We start from the raw sequence: 22,473 nt of genomic DNA, 5'->3' as shown, positions 1-22,473 counted from the left end.
AGCCCAGTGTGTGTGTGTGTGTGTGTGTGTGTGTGTGTGTGTTGTGGAAATGGAGCGGGAAAGGACGGTGTGGCTAGAAGCTGGAGGGAAAGAACGGGCGTGGATGGTGTGGAGAGTGGGGATGCTCTCGGCGGGGACGTTGATTAGAGACTTGATTCAGGTTGATTGGTCTCTGCAGTCTTCTCTCTTACTGCTGCATTGAAGGGGAAGGCCGTGATTTGGTGGTTTGAGGCAGGTGCAGAAGCACCTGGTGAAATATAAAGTCAGTCGACTTGGCCTCGGCCTAGCATGTGAACGTTGTCAAAAGCCTGGCCCGAGGCTGGAGCTGTGGTACGCTAGAGGAAACCACATGAGGCTGTTGAGAAAAGTGAGTGACCTGAGGAAAGTGGTGTTTGGGGAAGACTGGTCTTCGGGAGACACGCGGGACGACCGTTGGGAGAGTCTGAGGGGGTGAGGAAAGAGGCGACAAGTGTAAGGGTAAGGATGTGGAGCAGATGACCTCAGGGAGACGTGGCCATGGCAGGATGCTCCCCAGCTTCTGTGTGGCTGCCCTGACAAGGGCGTCCAGCACTCCCGACTTGGTAGAGCTCAAAGTATTGTCCGTGGCTTCAGATGAGTTTTGGAAGCAGATGGGTGTGAGTAGGAGAAAGGGGAAGGGAAGGGACCTCCTTAGGTTCAGGAGGTCGATGGGCCTGGTGGTGTGAGGTCGTATCCTGCTCCGGGCCTGCGCTCAGAGGCTGTGACCCGGGACTGGAGCCTTTCTTCTCTTCCTGCTCTGCTGTCTGAGAGCGGCTGTCTGTACTCCTGGCTTTTCTTCCGAAACTACACACATACCAGAGGAGTATCTGAAATCCATTTGTTCGATCACCTTCTTTCAAGTTCATTTTCTGTCTCCATAGTTTTATCTGTTTCTCAAAACAAATTGTCTTTGACTCACAAACCCATTTGGATTGAATTAATTGACTGGAAATACTTATTTCTAAATGGTTTCTGTTTCATTAGGCCTCCAGCCTGTTTTTAAAAAGGCTTTTGCCAAGATGAGATCAGTGGAGAAGTGATTTTGGTATCATCAGCTTCTCTGTGATCTTTTGGTACAAGTTATGTTTTGAGATTGGCGTTTCTGATGTGTTCATTCCTAGAATAAGTATTTGAGTGCCTGCTATGTGCCAGGCACTATCTTAGGCCCTGGGAAACAAACAAAAATCTTACCTTCATGGGGCTCATATTCTAGTGTGTGTAAACAAGTAGCAAGTAAAAATAAAGATAACAAGTAAAAATAAAGTATGAGAGAGGGTGAAAAGTCTTATGGAGAAAAACAAAGCAGGGATGGCGGTTTGGGTGTGGAGGCAGATTTTCTGTTTTAAATACAGAAGTCAGGGACGTCTCACTGATAAAAAGACACCTGACTAGAGATCTGCAGGAGTGGGAGAGAGGACCATGCGGATATCTGAGGGAAGAGCAAGCAGGGTAGAGAGAAGAACAAGAGACAAAGTCCTTGAAGCCCCAGAAAGCTTGAGGGGTTTCAGGATGCGTAGCAAGGAGGGCAGGGTGGCTGGGGCCGGAGTGAGGTGGGGAAAGTATGGGAGAGGAGGCCTGAGTGGTCCTACTGGGCTTGTAAATCCTACTGGGGACCTGAATGAGATGGGAGGCCTGGAGTAGCTGTGCAGAGCCACAGTGGACTCCCCCTTCTTTCTGGAAGCGTCACCCTCGCTGCCAGTATTGAGGCCGGGGGGCTTCTGCAGTGGCTCTTGGCTAAGAGTTGGTGTTGGGGGTCTGAATCATCTGGAAGCCTCTCTCGGGCCAGCTTCTAGTCCATCTAGGACTCTGGGGTCACCTGGAGCACATGTGCCATTTCTAGGACTCATGTGAGGCCGATGCCATTGTTCTGTAACCACCAGGTAACTGTCACAGCTTTAGGTTCCTGGGCTCACTCCACTGCTACGTAGTCCATTTCCAGGTAGGCCCAGAAGTCTGGACCATGCTTTGGTCCACAGACCATGGTTCTCAGCCCCAGAAACACCTGTCACCCTGTGGTTGTTTTAAAAAATGCCTGGCCCCGCCCCTAAAGCTTCTGATTGAATTGGCCTGATGTGGGCTTTAGTATTAGCAGTGCGCCCAATGTGCATCCAGGCCCAGAATCACTCCTTTAAGGATATTTAAATAAGCCTTGTCCCTGGCACTTGATGGAGACATTGGAACGGGTAACTGTGAGTGAGAGACTCGAGCCCCTTTGGGACGGAGGGCCGGTCCCCTTGCCAGGAACAACAAAAATCTTTCACAGTAATAAAAACTCCTCGGTTTATGTACTTTATCTCATTTCATTACCTTACCTCTCTGGCCTCGGTTTCCTTGCTTGTAGAGTCAGTGGCTTAAATTTAATGGTTTTCTGGAGTCTCTCTGGCTCTGGCAGTTCCTAATCTTTCAGGTGTTGGACGACCCTCTAATGAGAACGATGTTCTAGGACACTGTTTTCTGATCCGGGTCTTACAACACCCTCAGGTGCGCCATAATTACGGCAAGGGTCGTAGCGAATGTCTCGATGGCAGATTGAAGGGAGACGTGCGCCATCTCCAGTGGCACCCTGGGAAGAGAGGGTGATGGAAAATTTAAATGTGAAGTCTGACCTCCCAGTTCAGAGTTCCTGGTGGAAGGACAGCTTGGTCCTTGGGGGGCAGACAGGAGCCTGAGCGTTTTTCTTGGCTCTGCCACTGACTGGTGGGTTCCTTGTGAAGTGGGAATCATGGTTTATAAACTGTAAAGCTTCTGTAAATCCAAGGGTTGTAGGGTGACTGGGGTGGGGCGGAGGGGGCAGCCAGCCTGGGTCAGTGAAGCCTGATGCTGAGGTTTGCCGGCCTCTCTCTGTAGCCAACTGTGTTCCTGGCTACAGGGGACAGTTTGAGTAACCTGACAGAACCCAGTGGCTGCAGGCTAAGGTTAACCTGGAGTGAATGACCGGGCACGTTGACGAGGGCACCCCGGAGCTAACTTGCTTGGGACATCTTGTGTAAAACACCCACCTACCCGGCGCCCCGGTCTCTGACCTTTGTCCTCATTGGGGTAGCACAGTGTCTGCTTCTCAGTTTACGTTTTGAACTGTGATGTTCCAATAAGAAAAAGAAAGTTCAGGGGGGAAAAAGTTGTTTCCCTTCTGTAGAATTGAGACCGTGCGTTTCCCTCCTTTCCCTTCTAAATTTTTCCATTAATATTGTCTCTATCTCTCTTTAGAATCCCAAGTAAATGCTAGCCTTTCAAAGTTAAGACAGAAATGAAGTCAGGCGAGGGAATGCAGAATTAAGAGTGCACGTGAGCAGAATTTGAAATGTGACTTTGCGTTCTGTCGTTTGTGGGCTCACAGAGCCGAGGGGCCAGTACCCAGTTTCTCCCCGCTGGCTGATTAAACCCACGTTTCAGGGTGTTGTGGCTGAGCGTGAAGGAGTTTCTAAAGTTCTGAGGTGGTTCTGACGCTCGGTGACCGTGATCACCGAGTTTTAAAAAAATGGGTTCTGCCAGCTTTTTGGTATCTTCTGTCATTCTTTCCCCCTGCCCAGTGCTTGCCCTTCCTGCTCCTCCCCACCTGTGACTGCCCCCCCCCCCCCGCCCCGTATCTGCTGCGGTCCCTCTGCCCACTCCTGGGCCCTCTTCCTCCGCTCCAGCAGGCCTCCTGAGCTGTGTGGAGGGGTAGCCGGCCTTCCCTTCCCTTGTCTCTGTCCCCTGTGTGTGCTTCCAAGCAGCCTGACATTTGGGGATCCAGCAGCCTGCTGGGGCACTCTGACGTTGTGGCATAATACTTAACAAACACATGCATTTGCTGTGTTGAAGGCAGTGTTGTAAGAACTTTACAGATGTTAACTCACTGAGTCCCTACAACAGTTTCCCGTTTTACATATGGGGAAACTGAGACACAGATGTGAGCAAACCTCCGTAGGTCAAATGGCTAGTGAGCGTGGCTGAGGTTGGAACCCGGGCAGAGTCTGTGCTCTGAACCACCACATCATGGCCGGGGAGGGCAGATGGTCTGGGGCCCGCAGAAGTTTTATCTTTGAGTATGGGGCTTTGAGTTTACGTTTGGAGAGTTTTCTCAGGGTCTGACCTAGACTTTTATTATTGCGATTAGTACCTCAACTTAGACAATTGCCGTCAGGCCTATTAAAAAACATCTTCTTTTGTTTCTTTCCTTAGGTAGTGTTTGGAAACCATGTGCCTAGGCAGATGTTATGCCTTTCTCCATAGCTCCACACTCCCAGCAACACTCACCACACCCTTGTTTTGAGAACCTCTCTGAGGTATGATGTCTAGGCTGACCTGAGCTGGCCTTGAAGAGAGACAAGTGACGTCTTTATGTTCCTCGGTGTTGTGTTTTGCTTTTTAAACTGTGGCCAGATATACGTAAAGACACTGACCATTTTAACCATTTTTCAGTGCACTGTTCGGTAGCCTCCAGTACGTTCACGATGGTACAGCCATCACCACCCTCCAGAATCTTTCATCATCCCAGAATGAAACCCTGTACCCATGAAACACTAACTCCCTGTCCTCTCTCCCCTCAACCCCTGGTACGCACTGTCGTACTTTCTGCCTTCATGACCTTGACTACTCTAGGGAGCCTGGATTCCTAGGCGAAATCATACACTATTTGTCCTTTTACGCCGGCTGTTTTCACTTAGCATGATGTCCTCAGGGTTCATCCATGCTGTAGCATGTGTCAGAACTTTAAGCCTTTTTAAGGCTGAATAATATTCCATTGCCTGTTTATATCACATTTGGTTTATCCATTCATCTATTGATGGACACGGTTGCTTTCATTTTCTGGGTATCGTGAACAATGCTGCTGTGAACGTGGGTATAAAGATTACTCCTTGAGACCCTGCGTTCAGTTCTTTTGGGTATATACCCAGAGGCGGAGTTGATAAATCGCATGGTAATTCTATGTTTAATTTTCATTAGGAACCACCATATTGTTTTCCATAGCGGCTGCACCTTTTTTTGTTCCTACCGGCAACGCACAAGGGTTCTAACTTCTCCACGCCCTTGCCGACCCTTGTTCTTTCCTCCTTTTTTAAAATAATGGCCATCCTAGTGGGTGTGACATTGGTGGTTATCTAGCTGGACTCACAGGGTCCACTAGGCAAGGGTCTGGTCCTGAGAGGGCAAAAGTATACACACATAGAGACAATAACGGATAAACGTCCACGTGCTCCTCGCCCACGTCCAGGAGTTGTTTGTGGCAAATCTTGTTTCATTCATAAAAACCCTCCCTGCCCTTTCCTCCTGCTCTGTGTCATTTCGAGACAAATCCCAGATAACACATCATTCTGTCTGTAAATATTTTATTACGTGTCTTAAAAAGATAAGGAATTTTAATATTCCATTTTGTCTGGTGGTAGAAAGGCACACAGAGGTGTTTCTTTAGATACCTGTTCTCTGCTGTCCCCTTGGAATGTCAGGGGCACATACAGCAGGCACACCGTTGGGCACCCAGATGTCGGATCTGTTGCCATATTGCCTTGTTGGTAAAAAGCTGCCTTGGCTGGTGCCTCGCTTTCCTGAAGAAGTCTGACTGCCCTTGGTCTGAGGAGCCATGGTGAAAGAGCCCACCCGGTCTCTGTTTGTTTATTTATTAATGTTTTTATTTATTTTTGAGAGAGAGAATGAGCAGGGGAGGGAAGAGAGAAGGGGGAGAGAGGGGGAGAGACAGCATCTGGAGCAGGCTCCAGGCTCTGAGCTGTCAGCACAGAGCCCGATGCGGGGCTGGAACCCATGAACTGTGAGATCATGACCTGGGCCGAAGTCGGTCGCTTAACCGACAGAGCCACCCAGGCGCCCCCACCTGGTCTCTGTTGAGAGGGGAAGGAGAGAAGAGGGAGGAAGAAGGGGTGTGTGTGTGTGTGTGTGTGTGTGTGTGTGTGTGTGTGTGTGAGAGAGAGAGAGAGAGAGAGAGAGAGAGAGAAGGGAGCCACAGAGATACCCCAAGAGTAATAGCATGTTCCTTGCTCCCACCTCCTCACCCCTGCCCCCCCAAAACCTTTTGGTTTTGGAATCTCTGGGACCTCACTTTGCTTGTGGTAGATGAGTCCCAGAATATACACAGAGCCCGCAAACACGAGGGTGCCAGAAATGAGGAAAAAGTAATTCTGCGGAATGGCCACGTTTTCTTGGCTGGGCCCTTTTGTTCAGGGAGTGGAGGCTTGGTTCCCAACAGGTCTGAGGCTACCAGCTCTTTGTTTAATTTTGGGCGTCCCTACTACTAGGAGATGATGCTTTTACAAAACTCAGTGGGAGGGACTCCTTGAGGAGGAGGCCGTGTGATCAAGGAAGAGTCCTGTCCCTCTTGCTTCTTAGTCTCTGTTCTGTTCCTTTCTAACAAAATGCAGTGCCCAGTTAGTGCTGAGATCTGTTTGCAAGTAATGAAAGGGAAAGGGGGTGCAGGTTACAGAGTATCAGTTTTTGTCTCAGTTCTCAGCTCCGTTTAAACTTTGTTTTTGTCTATACCTGGTTTCCATTTCTATCATCTCAGTGAGCTGTCGGGTGCTGCCTAATCCCAACTCCTTCCAGTTTTATCCTCTCTTTTTATCTTAAAAAAAAAAAAAACAAAAAAAAAACAACACAGTTTTTTTGAGATAAGATTCACATGCCATGCAATTCACCCATTTATTTATTTATGTATTAAAAAAATTTTTTTAATGTTTCTATTTATTTTTGAGACAGAGAGAGACAGAGCATGAGCAGGGGAGGGGCAGAGAGAGAGGGAGACACAGAATCTGAAGCAGGCTCCAGGCTCCGAGCTGTCAGCACAGAGCCCGACGCGGGGCTCGAACTCACACACCGCGAGATCATGACCTGAGCCGAAGTCGGATGCTCAACTGACTGAGCCACCCAGGCGCCCCATGCAATTCACCCATTTAAAGCACACAACTGAATGATTATTAGTATATTCACAGAGTTGTATCCCCTTTTCTTAAGACTTAAGTCTACCCTGTGCCCTGCTCAGAGGTAGCCCTCCGTTTCTACTGATGTCACACTGTTTCCATCCTCAAGATGAGTGACCTTATTGTGGGGATGTTCGCCCGTAGACCCCTTCCACCGATCCAGCATTTTCACTTAATCAGCCATGTAGGAGCCTAGGATTCATGGCCACGTGCTACTCTGGGCAGACCCCTTCCCACTGGCAAGGCCCCACCGACCACTCAAGGTCTGTCTGTTTATGAAGGAATTTTAAAAAGTGAAACACAAATAACGTTGCAAACTTGCCAGCTGCTTGACTAGTAATAAACCTGCTTAGGATTCCATGGCTCTCCTTGAGCAATCTGAGTTCTGGACGGATGAGCCTGTCAAATCATTCCCCCTTTCTAATGGTGGATTACCTTCCAGTAAACACACTGGAGCTTAAAAAGAGACAATGAAGACATGAGCAATTATGCAATGTGTCAGGTGGTGGGAAGGGTTTTGAAGAAAAAACAAGTAAAGGACAGAGATTGATGGTGTGACCGTGAGGGTGGGGACTGGGATGTTACATACACTGGTCACAGGAGGCTTCTGACAAAAGGACATTTGAGTGAAGACTGGATGGAAGTGAGCAGTGAGCCCCTCAAGATCTGAGGGGAAGGGCAGTCCTAGCAGAGGGAACAGTAGACTAAAAGGCTCTGAGCAGGGGTGTGTTTGAGGAACAGGGCAGAGGCCTGTGTGCGCCCGAGCCAGCTGGGTGACAGAGACAGGTGTGGGAGACAGGGCACTTAGACCTTCCTGGCCACGGAGGCTGCGGTGATGGCCAGAGTTTGCTCTGTGTGAAATGGGACCATGTTGAAGGGGTTCAAGGACAGGAGGAATGTGATCTGATGGGTGGTTTGTTGTTTTTTTTTTAATGTTTATTTTTGAGAGAGAGTGCATGCGCCAGCAGGGGAGGGGCAGAGAGAGAGGGAGACAGAGGATCTGAAGCGGGCTCTGTGCTGACAGCAGTGAGCCTGATGTGGGGTTCGAACTCACGAACCCTGAGATCATGACCTGAGCTGAAGTCAGATGCTTCACTGACTGAGCCACCCAGGCGCCCCTGGTGGGTGTTTCTAGAGCAGCAATCTGGCTGCTGTGTTGGGAATGAGCAGTGGAGGCGAGGGTAGCAGACTTTTGCGGGGACCCAGGAGGGAGAGGTGGTGATGGCTGGAGGCAGGAAACGGTTGCATTGGAGATGTTTTGAAGGAACACTTGACGGGATTTGCTCTTGGATTGGTTGCAGGGTCTGGTGGTGAGAGGACTCACGGATGCCCAGCCTAAGCCACGGGAAATTGAGAGTTAGACTCTGGACATATTATCTTTGACATGCCTATCCAAGGAGAAACCCAAACCTTGAATTGAGGGGATATTCGTTTAATAATTTAGTGAGTGCCTGTTGGGGGGCTTATAAGACAGCGGAAGAGGGAATATTTACTGAAATAACTACAGCAAAAGTAAATTGTGCCCTCAAAGGAGTAAGGGACACAGAAGGGAGCCCAGGGGAGCTCACTGAGGTGACCCCACTCAAAGTCCCTCTCCCTTCCTTGCCTGTGGGAAAGCAGTGCCCTTGTTGGCCTTCCGTGGCACCCCCAGTTTCGTGGCGGCCGGGCTTTCCAGTGGGTCGTGTGTGGGGGCACTCAAGAGCAGGGTCTGGGCTTTCCCTTTGTGTCCTCAGTGCCAGGCACCATTCCTGGCATTGGGTCAATGTTTGGTGCGTGAACTTCTCCTTCTCCCCTCCCTTCTCCCCTCCCTTCCTCCCTCCCTCCCTTCCTTCCTTCCTTAAGATTTTATTTTTAAGCAATCCGTACACCCAACCTGGGGCTCAGCTCACAGCCCCGAGGTGGAGAGTCGCCTGCTCCAGTGAGCCAGCTGGGCGCCCTGAGCTTTTCCTTTCGGAGCCCAGGTCGTCCACGTAAAGATGAAGAGGGTGGACGAGGCCAGGGCGCTGGAGGCAACCGGGAGGCTTCACAAACACGCGGGGATCCCTCCCAGACTTGCTGAGTCGCAGTCTCCTAGTAGGAGCCTGGGACTCTGTGTTAAAGTCACTCCCCATGTTATTCTTTTGCAGTCAGTCCAGGAGCAATCTGCAGACGTGTATTTGGAAGCCACTGGACCAGATCATTTCTGAGGTCCCCTTCAGCTCTAACATCCTGTGAGTCCTGTTAGAATGTTTGCGATATGACTCTCTCCCTGGGAAGTGGGAGTTTTGCTTGGGCGGAAGGGCCTGGAGGGGGAGGGGAAGCTGCCTCGGGGCAGGGCCAGTGGGGTTTGGGGAGGCGCTGAGGACCTGTCCTGGGCCGGAGTGAGCAGTGACAGCTTGCTTGTCCCTGCGGACCAGCTGCGTTGGGGTCTCAGAAATAGAGGTGAAGGACATGACCCTAGCTCTGGAGAGGCTTACAGACCGATGAGTAAACCCAGGACCCCATCCCGCTGCGGGAAGTGCCGCCATGGCGGAAGGGGGGTGGAGGAGGAGGAGGAGGAGGGCAGAGGCCTGGAGTCACAGCTCTCAGAGGAGGCGGGCAGAGGAGGGGCTCCTGGGGCAGAGTAGTGCTCAGGCACTGTCTGGGGCCAGTGCGGTGGGCCATCAGGTATTCTATTGTCGGGAGGGAGTCTGCGAGAACCACCCTGGGAAGTGGCTGGAGAGGTGGGCGCAGACCGGATGGGAGTGGGCTCTCCCTCTGGGCGGAGGCTTGGAGCTCTCTCCTGCAGGTGACCGGCACTGTGAGCAGGACGTCTCTGTGATCAGATAGATGTTTCACAGCAACCGCTGTGGTGGAGTGTGCATTGAAGGGGGCTAAGACCAGATGAAGAAGAAGACAAGTGAAAAGCTTTGCCATTTCGCCTGGGTCCACCGTCCGCTGGCACCTGCTTTCTTTTACTGCTGAGCATCTCTTTGGGCTGTGCTTTGCTGATGATTCAAATACCAGGTGTCTCGTGAAATGAGACACTGGCTGCTGACTGACTCAGAACATCTGTGCCTTGGGATCGCTGAGACCCATGTTCGGGAGGGCAGTGACAGGTCTATGGTAGAGAGTCACTGGTCCACTTTAGGAGCTAAGTTTTGTGTAGAAATCCAATAGTTGTAGGGGACTCAGAGATCCTTCGAGTTAGTTTAATTTTACATCATAAACTGAAGTCTGCCTGAGATCTCCTCCTGGGTGACTGTGACGGGATAGGGGTGAAAGCCCTTCTCATGCTTCCCAGTTTGTTCCTCTTTTAGCTCTCCTGTTCCTGGCCTGGGGCTTCATTCTGGGTCCAGGAACGTGGGACCTTTCCCAGGTCATTAGATTTCACTGAGTTCCCTTCTCTACCTCCCATGGGCTCAGTGTCTTTCTCTCATCACCGTTTAACCTGAGTCCAGACTAAAGCTTCTGACAACCCCAGGAGCAGCAGCTCGCTCGCTTGCTCGCTCGCTCGCTCGCTCGCTCGCTCGTTCTCTTTCCCCTTGCCCAGCTTGCTTTCCTGCGACAGAACTTCCCCCGTCTGGCAACCAGCTCAGGTACCTTCTGGTCTCAGCCTGTCCTGAGTAAGCGTGGGTGCACGCACTTTCTCTGTGCATCAGACAGCTTGGATTAGTCTTTGCTCCGTTTCCTCTGGAATACTCCTTCTAAAGTAGAAAGCTGAGGGTAACTTCCACTTATCCCTTTGTAAACTCTAAACCATTATAACAGTGATTGAACACAAATTATATCAGCGTGTAAGCCACATTCAGTCATGTGGGAGCAGGATAAAGAGTTTACCCACAGGTTGGAAAACATACACACATCCGTCCTTCTAGACATCATCCGACAAGCGGTGGCAAATTCGAAGAAACTGAATTTGTGGTTCCCAGTCCAATGTTCCTTGAATCTTGCTGCCTTTAACTTTCATTGTATAAATCTGGAACATGTTATTTGCTTCCTTGGCTCATTAAACAATATACTGACTAGAGATCCAATTTTTCTTTTCTTTTTTTTTTTTTAAGTTTGTTTATTTTGAGAGAGACAGAGAAAGAGAGAGAGAGAGAGAGAGTGTGTGTGTGTGTGTGTGTGTGTGTGTGTCAGTAGGGGAGGGGCAGAGAGAGAGGGAGAGAGAGAATCCCATGCAGGGCTCCTCTCTGTCAGCACAGATCTCACGAAGTGTGAGATCATGATCTGAGCCGAAACCAAGAGTTGGAGGCCCAACCGACTGAGCCACACAGGTGTCCCGAGATCCAATTTTTCGTAATGCTTTTGGAGTGCCTCTGCCCCCTGGGTGTCCTGTTTCTGAACTTTTATTAATCTACCATTACTGAACTTAGTGTTGTTAAAAGAAACAGATGACCAAGTTTAATGTTAATTTGAAATTCAAAAGCGTTGGTGCTGAGGGAAAGGAAGCTCATAGGTTTAGTGACAATCCCTTCTTCTTAGTTCCTCAGAGCCTTTTCTTTTTTAATTTCTAGATCCAAATAAGTATGGATATTACTACATTTATATATTTTACCTATAACAACTTCAGTATGTTTCTGACTAGTGGGCAAAGTTATTTCTTGTCTGTCTATATCTTTTATTTCAAACTTCAGAATGCTTCTGTCTTCTCTCTAGTATTTTATTTGTGAAAGAGAGAGAGAGAGAGGGCACAAGTGAGTGAAGGGCAGAGAGAGAGAGAGAGAGAGAGAGAAGTGGAGCTCCCCCGAAGTGGGGCTCGAACTCATGAACTGTGAGATCATGACCTGAGCGGAAATCAGATGCTTAACTGACTGAGCCACCCAGGTGCCCCTCTCCTCTGTAGTATCTTAAGGTTTGATGAACAAATCTGTATGTGACTTATCCTCCCCCTTTCCCCAAACCTTTGTCTCTCCAGAATTAAAGAGTTCTATCTGTAAGCTCTTACTAGAAGGCTCTTCTATCTACTTGATAACTTCGTTCTTGTTTCTTAGGACCTTTTCCGACTCTGGTATGCCTTTCTTAAGAAAGGGAACCACAACTGAACAGCACATGTAGCTGTGGACACCGGGCGGTTCTGAAAAAGTGCAAGATCACAAGTTGTGTGTTGTTCCCAGTATTCTTTCTAATAAAGCCCCATGTTTTCTGGGCATTTGGTGAGAAAACATGCAACGTGGTGTCTTCAGGGAATAGTCTGAGCTGATGGCCAAGCCTCTTTATCGAACTGCTTAGCTTAGAACCCATTATTCTAAAAGTGTCATTAAGGTTGCATTTTCCTAAATGTCCCTTCACCAAATTGGCCTCCAGTGATGCTCCTTTGCCATAATTTCACCCATTCATACAGCCTCCTGAGAACTTGTTGTCTTTTAATTTTGATTTTGATTTCTGGAACAGTTTTAAGGCTATTTACAATCTTGAAGGTTTCACTTTATTGCTTCACAATATTTATTGAGTACCTAATGGAGAATGCAGTGATTAATGAGACAGGCCTCTTCCCTCCTGAAGCTTATAGCCTAATATTCTGCTAGATCATTGGTTCCCAAAGCATTTTGAATATGAGGCCTCCTTTTTATTTCTTTTAAGTTTATTTATTTATTTTGAGAGAGGGAGAGAGACAGAGCACAGGGAGAGAGAGAATCCTAAGCAGGCTCCACACCATCAGTACAGAGCCTGATGCTGGGGCTTGAACTCACAAACTGTGAGATCATGATCTGAGCTGAAATCAAGACTTGGATGCTTAACTGAGCCATCCAGGTGCCCTAAGACCTCCTTTAGAAATTTTTAAAAATGTTTATTTATTTATTTATTTTGAGAGAGAGAGAGAGAGAGAGAGAGAGAGAGAGTGGGGGGGGGCAGCGGGCATGAGCAGGGGAGGGTCAGAGGGAAAGGAGAGAGAGAGAGAATCCCAAGCACACTTTGCTATCAGCGCAGAGCCTGATGGAGGGCTCGATCCCATGAACTGTGAGCTCATGACCTGAACTGAAATCAAGAGTTGCATGCTTAACTGACTGAGCTCCCCAGGCGCTGCACTGAGATGTCCTTTTTCTTTTTCTTCTTCTTTTTTTCATGAAATTTATTGTCAAATTGGTTCCCATACAACACCCAGTGCTCATCCCAACAGGTACCTTCCTCAATAGCCATCACCCACTTTCCCCTCCCTCCCACCCCCTACCGACCCTCAGTTTATTCTCAGTTTTTAAGAGTCTCTTATGGTTTGCCTCCTTCCCTCTCTGTAACTTTTTCTTTCCCCCTTCCCCTCCCCGCTGGTCCTCTGCTGAGTTTTTCAGAATCCACGTATGAGTGAAAACATATGGTGTCTCTCTTTCTCTGCCTGACTTATTTCACTCAGCATAATACCCTCCAGTTCCATCCATGTTGCTGCAAATAGCCAGATTTCATTTCTTTCTCATTGCCATATAGTATTCCATTGTGTATATAAACCACAATTTCTTTATCCACTCGTCAGTTGATGGACATCTAGGATCCTTCTGTAATTTGGCTATTGTTGAAAGTGCTGCTATAAACACTAGGGTACAAGTGCCCCTGTGCATCAGCACTCCTGTATCCCTTGGGTAAATTCCTAGCAGTGCTATTGCTGGGTCATAGGGTAGGTCTATTTTTAATTTGAGACCTCCTTTTTAAATTAATTTTTTCAGGGCTCCTTGGTGGCTTAATTCAGCATCTGATTCTTGATTTTGGCTCATGGTTCATGAGATCAAGGCCCATGTTGAGCTCTGTGCTGATAGTGTGGAGCCTGCTTGGGATTCTCTCTCTCTCTCTCTCTCTCTCTCTCTCTCTCTCTCAAAATAAATAAATGAAGTTAAAAAAAATTAATTTTTTACAGACCCTCATTCAGTAGTGGTATTTTATTATTTTATTTTATTTTATTTTATTTTATTTTATTTTATTTTATTTTATTTTTTATGTTTATTTTTGAGAAAGAGAGAGAGAGAGACAGAGTGTGAGCGGGGGAGGGCAGAGAGAGAGAGGGAGGCACGGAATCTGAAGCAGACTCCAGGCTCTGAGCTGTCAGCACAGAGCTTAATGTGAGGCTCAAACCCATGAACCACAAGATCATGATTTGAGCTGAAGTTGGATGCTTAACAGACTGAGCCACCCAGGCGATCCGTAGTGGTGTTTTTAATGGGTGGTCATTGGGACTACCTATGGGTTGGGATCTACCATTCTAGGTAATTTATGAAAGCATTAAGCTTGTCTTGAACTGGTCAGTGGGTTAGAAACTCCACTGTTCATGGTTCCTCATAAATGACAATCACAAACACAGCACACACGCATACAACATTCATTCACCCAAGTTCTATGGCGTTCAGTTTCTAAAATTGTTTTTGGTGAAATATGGCGTTTAAAGTCTATAGGGATTCTGCCTACTAGTTCTGCCATAATCATATTGTTTATATCCCCTCAAAGAATTCTAATAGGCTGATCAGGCCTCCTGAGGCCCTTCCAGAGTTAAGGTGTTCCCCCTCTCATCCACTGACATATTTAAGTGTTTGATGAAATTTCTTGGTCAAGTAGTAGACCCTATAATAAAAAAAAAAATGGGGATTTATATTTACTTTCCTGAGGAGAAAGTTCTTTAGAGAGGACATAGTGTCAGTCTGACAGTCCTGGACTTGCTCTTTACCCGCACGGGATTGCACATAATGTCACACGGTTAGCCTAGGCCACAGAGAACTGGCGGGCTCACCACGCCTGGCGTTAGCCCGTCCAGATGCTGCGCAGTGAGCCCAGCCGGTGCTCTCTGGGCTGCGCCAGGTGTCTGGGCTGGTGTTGGTGGACACGGGGCAGAGGCCATAACCAGGCTCCGGTCCCAAAGGCTGTCCCCCGGCAGAGCAGGTCTGAGGTTTGCGCCTCCCAGCCCGCGATGGGCTGCAGACGCCAGCACGCTGATGCTTTACATCTTGACCGCGCTTTTTATGTTAATTAAGTTGTTTCACCAATTTTCTAGCTGGCAGTCCCCTGCTGAGTCATGCCAGATGTGCTTCGAGAATTTTATACTAGTGATTTTTGGAGTCCTCTGTAAGAAGCTTCTCAAGTGTTTTGGCCTCCCTAATTTCTTCTTCTTTATTTTTTATCTTTCCTTTAAAATTTTTTTTAATGTTTACTTATTTTTGAGACAGAGGGAGACAGAGCATGAGCGAGGAAGGGGAAGAGAGAGAGGGGAACACAGAACCTAAAGCAGGCTCCAGGCTCTGAGCTGTCAGCACAGAGCCCAACGCGGGGCTCGAGCTCACAAACTGCAAGATCATGACCTGAGCCGAAGTCAGACGTTCAACTGACTGAGCCACCCAGGCGCCCCTATTTTTTATTTTTGCTTAGAGTGCATGTGTGAGTGGGGAGAGGGAGGGAGAGGGAATCTCAAACAGGCCCCACACTCAGCGCAGAGCCCCACACGGGGCTCAGTCCCACGACCTGAGACGAAGTCAAGAGCTGGGCGGTCAGCCTACTGAGCCACCCAGGTGTCCCTTTTCTTCTTTTTATATTAAAAAATATAATTTAATGAAACTACATAAGCAGTACAACATGAAATAGCTTGAATAAATAATTTGAAAATGCAGATAAACGAAAGAAAAGAATCTCATCATCTCTTGAGATACTTTTAAGATTTTAGAGTGTTTCTCTAGCCCTTTTCATAAAAACTGTACGTTAAAATTTTTTGTTTTAAGTAGAGATTGTACCATGTATACACTACAGCGTCCTCCTGCCTCCACGTTGTATCAGGAGCATTTCTCATAGACATACGTATTGTCTTATCATGATGTCTAGTATTTAATTGTGTTAATATACCATAATTTATTGAATCAGCTTTCTATTGTTGGAACTTTGGTTGTGTCTCATTTTTGTCACGAAATACTTTTGTTATAAAAAATTCTGCAATGATTATCTTTGCGACATGATTATCTTTGCGAAATGTCACATTTCTGGGAGTAGAACTATTTTTTTTTAATTTTTAAAAATATTTATTTTTGACAGAGAGAGAGAGAGAGAGAGAGAGAGAGAGAGACAGAGCATGAGCAGGGGAGGGGCAGAGAGAGGGAGACACAGAATCCGAAGCAGGCTCCAGGCTCCAGGCCCGACGCGGGGCTCGAACTCACAAACCGCGAGATAATGACCTGAGCCGAAGTCGGACACTCATCTGAGCCACCCAGGCGCCCCTGGGAGTGGAACTATTGAGCCTTACGTAGGCATCGCTAACTTGCTGCTAAGACAAATTGTATCAATTTATACTTCCTTCAAAATGCCTCTTTTGCCACATCTCTGCCAATATTGGGAATTATTATTTTTTAAAACTTGGGTCAATTTGGTAAGCCAAAATGGCTTCTCATTATTTTAATTTGTATTCCTCTAATTTCTTGGGAGGTAGCAGCTTTTTTTATGGAATAGCTGTCCACTTGTGTCTTTCTTCATTATGTGCTCGCCACCTTTGCTCATTTTCTAAGTGGGCTGCTTATCTCTTACTTACTGCTTCGTAAGAGCCTTTTCGGTAGTAAAGACATTAATGACGGTAACTGTTGTGTTGCACATATTCCTGCTGGTTTGTTGTTTGTCTTTGAACCTTGTGCTGGCAGGTTTTTGACGAGTAGAACTTTTTGTTGGTAGTCTTTTTCTTCCTTTGCTTTTACAATAGGTTACATTTTGATTAGTTTCTATATTCTACTTATAAGCAATGTGACGCTTACTTTAGAGCAAGGTTTAGAGAAGTGGAAACAGGTACGCCATTAGCCCCTTATTCACCGTTACTGATTGCTGCTGGTTTTGGTTTCCCTACTACGAGTAAATAGAAAACAGGACTTGATCTTTGGCTTTTAAAAGTGTCAGCTTTGGTGTTTAAGGTCCAAAGGTTTTAAAGGTTTTTCCTGCTTCTACTGTCGAGCAGCCACCCCATTTCCCTGCAAAAGTTACCTCACCTTCCCCCTGACCGATCTCAGCCTGTCTCTGAGATTCCCCGACGTGGAGGACCTGGCTTTCTTCTGATGTAATCTCTCTCTGCTTTAAGCTCCTGTGACCTCACGTTATCCTCACACACACCACCAACCACTTCCTCTCCTCCCTCATGTGCTGGTCTCAGCTCCGTAAAAAGGCTGGTCTATTCTGCCCTTCTCCTTCCATCTCTTTTTTTTTTTTTCCCTCTAGACTGTAAAAAGTGGGGGTAGGAGTGGGAGGGGGAAGGAAATAAACGCACACAGACATCACAGAGGTGTTTCCTTACAGTTAGCACCATCCTGCATAGCGGGTGACTTGGTATTGGGGTGCCAGTGCTTTGCACAGTACCCAGTCCGTTCCCCTTGCTTATGGGCTCCTGTTTCCAGGAGACAGTCGTTTGTGTCCAGGAACTTTATATCACATTTCAAAGAGATATTCTGCCAACCCATATTTAGTGTAGATAATTGGTATTTCACTTTATTATTATCTACCATAATTAGATATATTCCCGGAGCAGAAGGTATTTTTCATTTTCTGCAAGAACTCTCAAGTAGGCAGATATGTTTTGTTGGGGGTTGGGGGAGGGGCAAGAGACCAAAGCTGCGAACCTGTGGGTCCCAGGAGGTGGGAACAGATACACCTGTGCTATGCCACCTGCTCCCTCATGGTTCTAAGTATTCCCACCCCCCCCCCCCCGTCACCCGCTGCCCTGTTTATATCCCACTTTTAAAATTATAAAAGCAATCTATCAGCACAAAAAAGAGTTTTGAAAAAATAACCCGCCAGTAATCCCACCACCCTACAAATTATTTTTCTCTTTCTTTTAATCTTGGCTCAACTGCATACTTAGTTTTACATGGCTATAGTCTAGCAGCACTTTTGTATTAAGTTTTTAGCTTAACTTTAAATTTGCATTAATAGCATTTTCTATTAATTTTTTAACAACACTGTAATTTTTTAAAAGTATATTTATCTATTTTGAGAGAGAGTTGGGGGAGGGAGGGAGGGAGAGAGAGGCAGAGAGAGGGGGAGAGAGAGAATTCCAAGCAGGCTCCTTGCTGTGAGCGCAGAGCCCATTGTGGGGCTTGAACTCATGAACTGCGAGATCATGATCTGAGCCAAAATCAAGAGCTGGACACTTAGAACTGACCGAGCCACCTAGGTGCCCCAAGTAATTTTTTTTAAGATTTTTTTCTTTTTAAGTAATCTCTACACCCACCATGGGGCTTGAACTCACAACTCTGAGATCAAGAGTTGCACTCTCCACTGACTGAGCCAGACAGGGGCTCCAACACTATCACTAGTTTTCCATGTTGCTATATGAATTTCATAATTAGGATTTTTATTGGCTGCCATAGTAGTCTGTCAATGATTTAATCATTCTCTGTTCTCGGACATTTAGATTCTTTTGTGCGTGTTTGTCCCTTTTGTGTTGTTTTAATCATACTGCATATTTCCGTATACAGCTTTTGGGAATTTTTGTTGTTAGGATAAGAACATGGGCCTTGGGGTCCCTGGACCCGAGGATTTGTCACGTAACTGGTTCTGTGCAGCTACTCTCCTGCTTGCTAAGAGTCATGTCTTTCTTCATCCAGACAGGTTTTCAGTATAAACGTGTAAGAAATGTGCAGGCAGGCGAGGCTCTGGGATGCCGAAGCAGACGCGGGAGTTGTGGGCTGAACAAGGGAGACGGTGGGGTTTTCCTTCCTCTTTCCAGCAGGTGGGAACCAGCTAGCTTCTGTTTCATCTGAGTGTGAGTGTCACAGTGATGTCCTGACAGAGGGCCTCTTTCCTAGGGCCCCGGGTTTCCTGTCACAGCAGTGCCATAGTTCTGCTTTTCCAGAGCATGAAGGAGACAGGTGGATCTTGTTGTCTTTGACTATTAAGTTAAAATGAAATTTGGGGCTTCCCCAAGACCGTTCTCCAGCTCATCTGATGACCATGTGGTTTCCGTTTTGAGAGTCATCCTGCACCTCACATTTAGTGGTCCACTTACCAGCCAATAACAGTTTTAGGTGAGAATTACGGCAAGCAGACACTAACTAGAGAAAAAAGGGCCTGAGAGGTGATACGATTTGCTGGAGTCTAGTTTATTTATGAGACAGCATACATCCTGGCAGTAGCGAATCACCTTAGATTTGACTGAATTCGTGCAACAAAAAACACAAAGCTATACAAAATTCATGATTAAATAGTAGGAGGCAAATTAGCAGAAGTCCTCGCCAAGTCTCATATATGAATCGGAAGATTTCTAAAGAAGAGGCGCTGAGCCATACCTTTGTTTTCTTGTTTTTTGTTTTAGTTTGTTTTTAGGTCTCGGTGACTGGGTTTTTACTAGCGCACGTGCTTAGGGAGTCATGCTGGTCCCTGAGAAATTGAGGGGGCGCGATACGAGTGCTTTTTCTCCTTTTGGCTAGGAATTTCCAGGTATTGATGTTTAGGGCCGGCCAGGTGGCCTTGTCACTGTGTGTAAACTTCTCTTTCCATCCGTCCCCCAATGTCCCCAGCATTTTGGAAACCTGTTGGGGTAAAACTCAGCCGTGAGGTTCACGAGCGTGCACCCCGGCTGTGTGCGTGTGTGTTAGTGTGATGGGCGTGTGATGAAGATGATGCCGAACAGAGTCCAGGGGGACCCCGGGGATCACTGATCCTGTTCTGCTTCTGTTGTAGCCCCTGCCAGCATCCAGCCATGGGGGATATGAAAACTCCAGATTTTGATGACCTTCTGGCTGCCTTTGACATCCCAGACCCCACCAGCCTTGATGCCAAGGAGGCCATCCAGACCCCCAGTGAGGACAATGAGAGTCCTCTCAAACCCGCAGGCATGTGTATGGATGAGAGCGTGTCCTTGTCTCACTCAGGATCTGCCTCAGATGTGCCGGCCGTGAGTGTCATCGTCAAGAACACCAGCCGCCAGGAGTCGTTCGAAGCGGAGAAGGACCACATCGCTCCCAGCCTCCTCCACAATGGATTCCGGGGCTCAGACCTGCCTCCAGATCCCCACAACCTGGGTCACAACTGTGGGAAATTTGATTCAACTTTCATGAATGGAGACAGTGCCAGGAGTTTCCCCGGCAAGCTAGAACCTTCCAAGTCAGAGCCATTACCGACTTTTAACCAGTTCAGTCCAATCTCCAGCCCAGAACCTGAGGATGCCATCAAAGATAATGGGTTTGGAATGAAGCCCAAGCACTCTGATGGTTATTTTCCACCCCCTCCTGGGTGTGGGCCTGTGGGGGGCCCAGTCCTGGAGGCTCTGGCAAAGTTTCCGGTCCCAGAGCTGCATATGTTTGATCACTTTTGTAAGAAAGAGCCCAAGCCAGAACCTCTGCCCTTGGGGAGTCAGCAGGAACACGAGCGAGGTGGGCAGAAGGTGGGGGAGCCTCACAAGGAGCTGGATGCCAGTCGATTCTTTGGGGAAGCTTTGGAATTCAACAGCCACCCCAGCAACAGTATTGGAGAGCCTAAGGGGCTTGCCCTGGAGCTCGGCACCTGCTCGTCAGTCCCCCCTAGGCAGCGTCTGAAGCCAGCTCATTCCAAGCTGTCCTCTTGTGTCGCAGCCTTGGTGGCCCTGCAGGCCAAAAGAGTGGCCAGTGTCACCAAGGAGGATCAGCCTGGCCACACAAAGGAACCCTCAGGGCCCACTAAAGAGGGCTCCAAAGGCAGCCCCAAAATGCCCAAGTCACCAAAGAGTCCCCGGAGCCCCCTGGAGGCCACTAGAAAGAGTATCAAGCCCTCGGACAGCCCTCGGAGCATCTGCAGTGACAGCAGCAGCAAAGGCTCCCCTTCGGTGGCTGCCAGCTCCCCACCAGCAATTCCCAAAGTCAGGATCAAAACCATTAAGACGTCATCGGGGGAAATCAAACGGACCGTCACGAGGATCCTGCCGGACCCTGACGATCCCAGTAAGTCCCCCGTTGGGTCCCCTCTAGGGAGTGCCGTTGCCGAGGCCCCGAGCGAGGCGCCAGAGGATGAGGTCACGGCCTTGCCCGCGGTGGAGCGCTCTCCTGAGGCGGGCGCAAACGCCGGGAGCCCCCAGGGTGACAAGAAGGGGGACGAGAGCGCGCCGAAGGCTAGCGAATCTTCGTCTTCCTGCTGCAGCTCCGGGTCTCGGGCCCCAAAGGGGGCTGCCCCCGGCCCGCAGACGGGCAGGAAGCAGCAGCAGAGTGCGGCGCCTCAGGCGTCCGCGCCGGCCCCCGCCAGCCTCCTGCCCAAGGCCGTGCACCTGGCCAACCTGAACCTGGTCCCCCACAGCGTCGCCGCGTCAGTCACGGCCAAGTCCTCCGCGCAGCGGCGGAGCCAGCCGCAGCTCACCCAGATGTCCGTGCCCCTGGTCCACCAGGTGAAGAAGGCCGCCCCGCTGGCCGTGGAGGTCTTCAACAAGGTCCTCCACAGCTCCAACCCCGTGCCCCTCTACGCGCCCAATCTCAGCCCGCCCGCGGACAGCAGGATCCACGTGCCGGCCAGCGGGTACTGCTGCCTGGAGTGTGGGGACGCGTTTGCCTTAGAGAAGAGCCTGAGCCAGCACTACGGCCGGCGGAGCGTCCACATCGAGGTGCTGTGCACGCTGTGCTCCCAGACGCTTCTCTTCTTCAACAAGTGCAGCCTGCTCCGGCACGCCCGCGACCACAAGAGCAAGGGGCTCGTCATGCAGTGCTCACAGCTGCTCGTGAAGCCCATCTCTGTGGACCAGATGTTCGCGGCCGCCCCCGCGAACTCCCCGGCCCCGGCCGCCCCCGCCGCCCCCGCCGCCCCCGCTTCCCCCAAACACGGCCCGGCTCCGGGCGGTGCGGGCCCGGCCCTTCCGGCTCTGCCGCTCTACCCGGACCCCGTGAGGCTCATCCGGCACGGGATCAAGTGTCTCGAGTGTCACAGGCAGATACGCGACTACATGGCCATGGCTGCGCATTTCCAGAGAACGACGGAGGAGACCGAGGGGCTGGTAAGCAGACCCTTCCTGCGCTGGCCGTCGGCCCCTGGTTTACACGAGCTCCATGATTGGGCATGGAGGAAAGCTCATTGATGCGGGGGCACTGGTGGCATCTTAGGAGTCTTAGAAGAGGACGTCTGGCCTGATGGTTAGTGACCCTCCTGAATGCATAGTGCTTGGTGTTTATTGGGGGAAGGGTCTTCCCCCCCCCCCCCCCCCACCCCGGGGAGACTCTGAACGTTTGCCCGCTGTATCTGTGGCCACTCAGCCCCCCCTCCGCTGGGTGGGTCTCTGCTGGCGGCCCCCAGGTCCCTGGGAGGGGTCCACACAGTGTTCTCACGTGCCCGGAGAGCTTGGGGACGCGAGTGGGGGGCCTCGCCGCCCGGTACCACGGCCCGTGCTCTCGGAACCACGTCACCCCTGAGCTGTTCCCCAGGGTCGGGCTGAGGAAGGAGAGTGTCCCGGAATGCAGGCCGTGGCAGAAGCTTCTGGGGCCTCTCCCTTCTGTGTCCTCCCACTCCAGGAGAGCAGCCACGCGTACGTGCGTGTTCCAGCTCTTGACGAGAGTGGTGTTTGTCTGGGCTGTGTCGGTGGCTGTCTGTGTTCATGAGGCCCTGTGAAAGCAGGCCTCCAGACGTGCCTCCAGAGGGCTCTCTCCTTCCTCCTCCAGGTGACTCCCTTCACGACCTAGCCAAGCCCAGCCCCTCACCC

At 49.3% G+C, this 22,473-nt stretch overlaps 1 protein-coding gene across 7 annotated transcripts in view; it reads left to right on the top strand.

The window, feature by feature from the left end:
- ZNF592 (zinc finger protein 592) overlaps positions 1-22,473 on the top strand; it is a 58,549-nt gene that overhangs the window by 8,354 nt on the left and 27,722 nt on the right. For 4 of the 7 annotated variants that reach the window (XM_053223507.1, XM_053223506.1, XM_053223508.1 and 1 more), the window contains exons 2-3: positions 9,053-9,136; positions 19,503-21,774. In XM_053223507.1, the coding sequence (XP_053079482.1) occupies positions 19,522-21,774 (2,253 nt within the window). In that variant the 5' untranslated portion in view covers positions 9,053-9,136; positions 19,503-19,521. Of the gene's footprint in view, positions 1-2,811; positions 4,284-9,052; positions 9,137-19,502; positions 21,775-22,473 lie in introns of those variants that run through there. The other 3 variants (XM_053223504.1, XM_027068152.2, XM_053223505.1) reach the window with 3 other exon arrangements.

The sequence above is a fragment of the Acinonyx jubatus genome, chromosome B3 (assembly GCF_027475565.1).
Source record: "Acinonyx jubatus isolate Ajub_Pintada_27869175 chromosome B3, VMU_Ajub_asm_v1.0, whole genome shotgun sequence".
In the NCBI taxonomy this organism is placed as follows: Eukaryota; Metazoa; Chordata; class Mammalia; order Carnivora; family Felidae; genus Acinonyx; species Acinonyx jubatus.
Note: the sequence above shows the minus strand (reverse complement) of the source record. Positions and strands in the feature narration are given on the sequence as shown.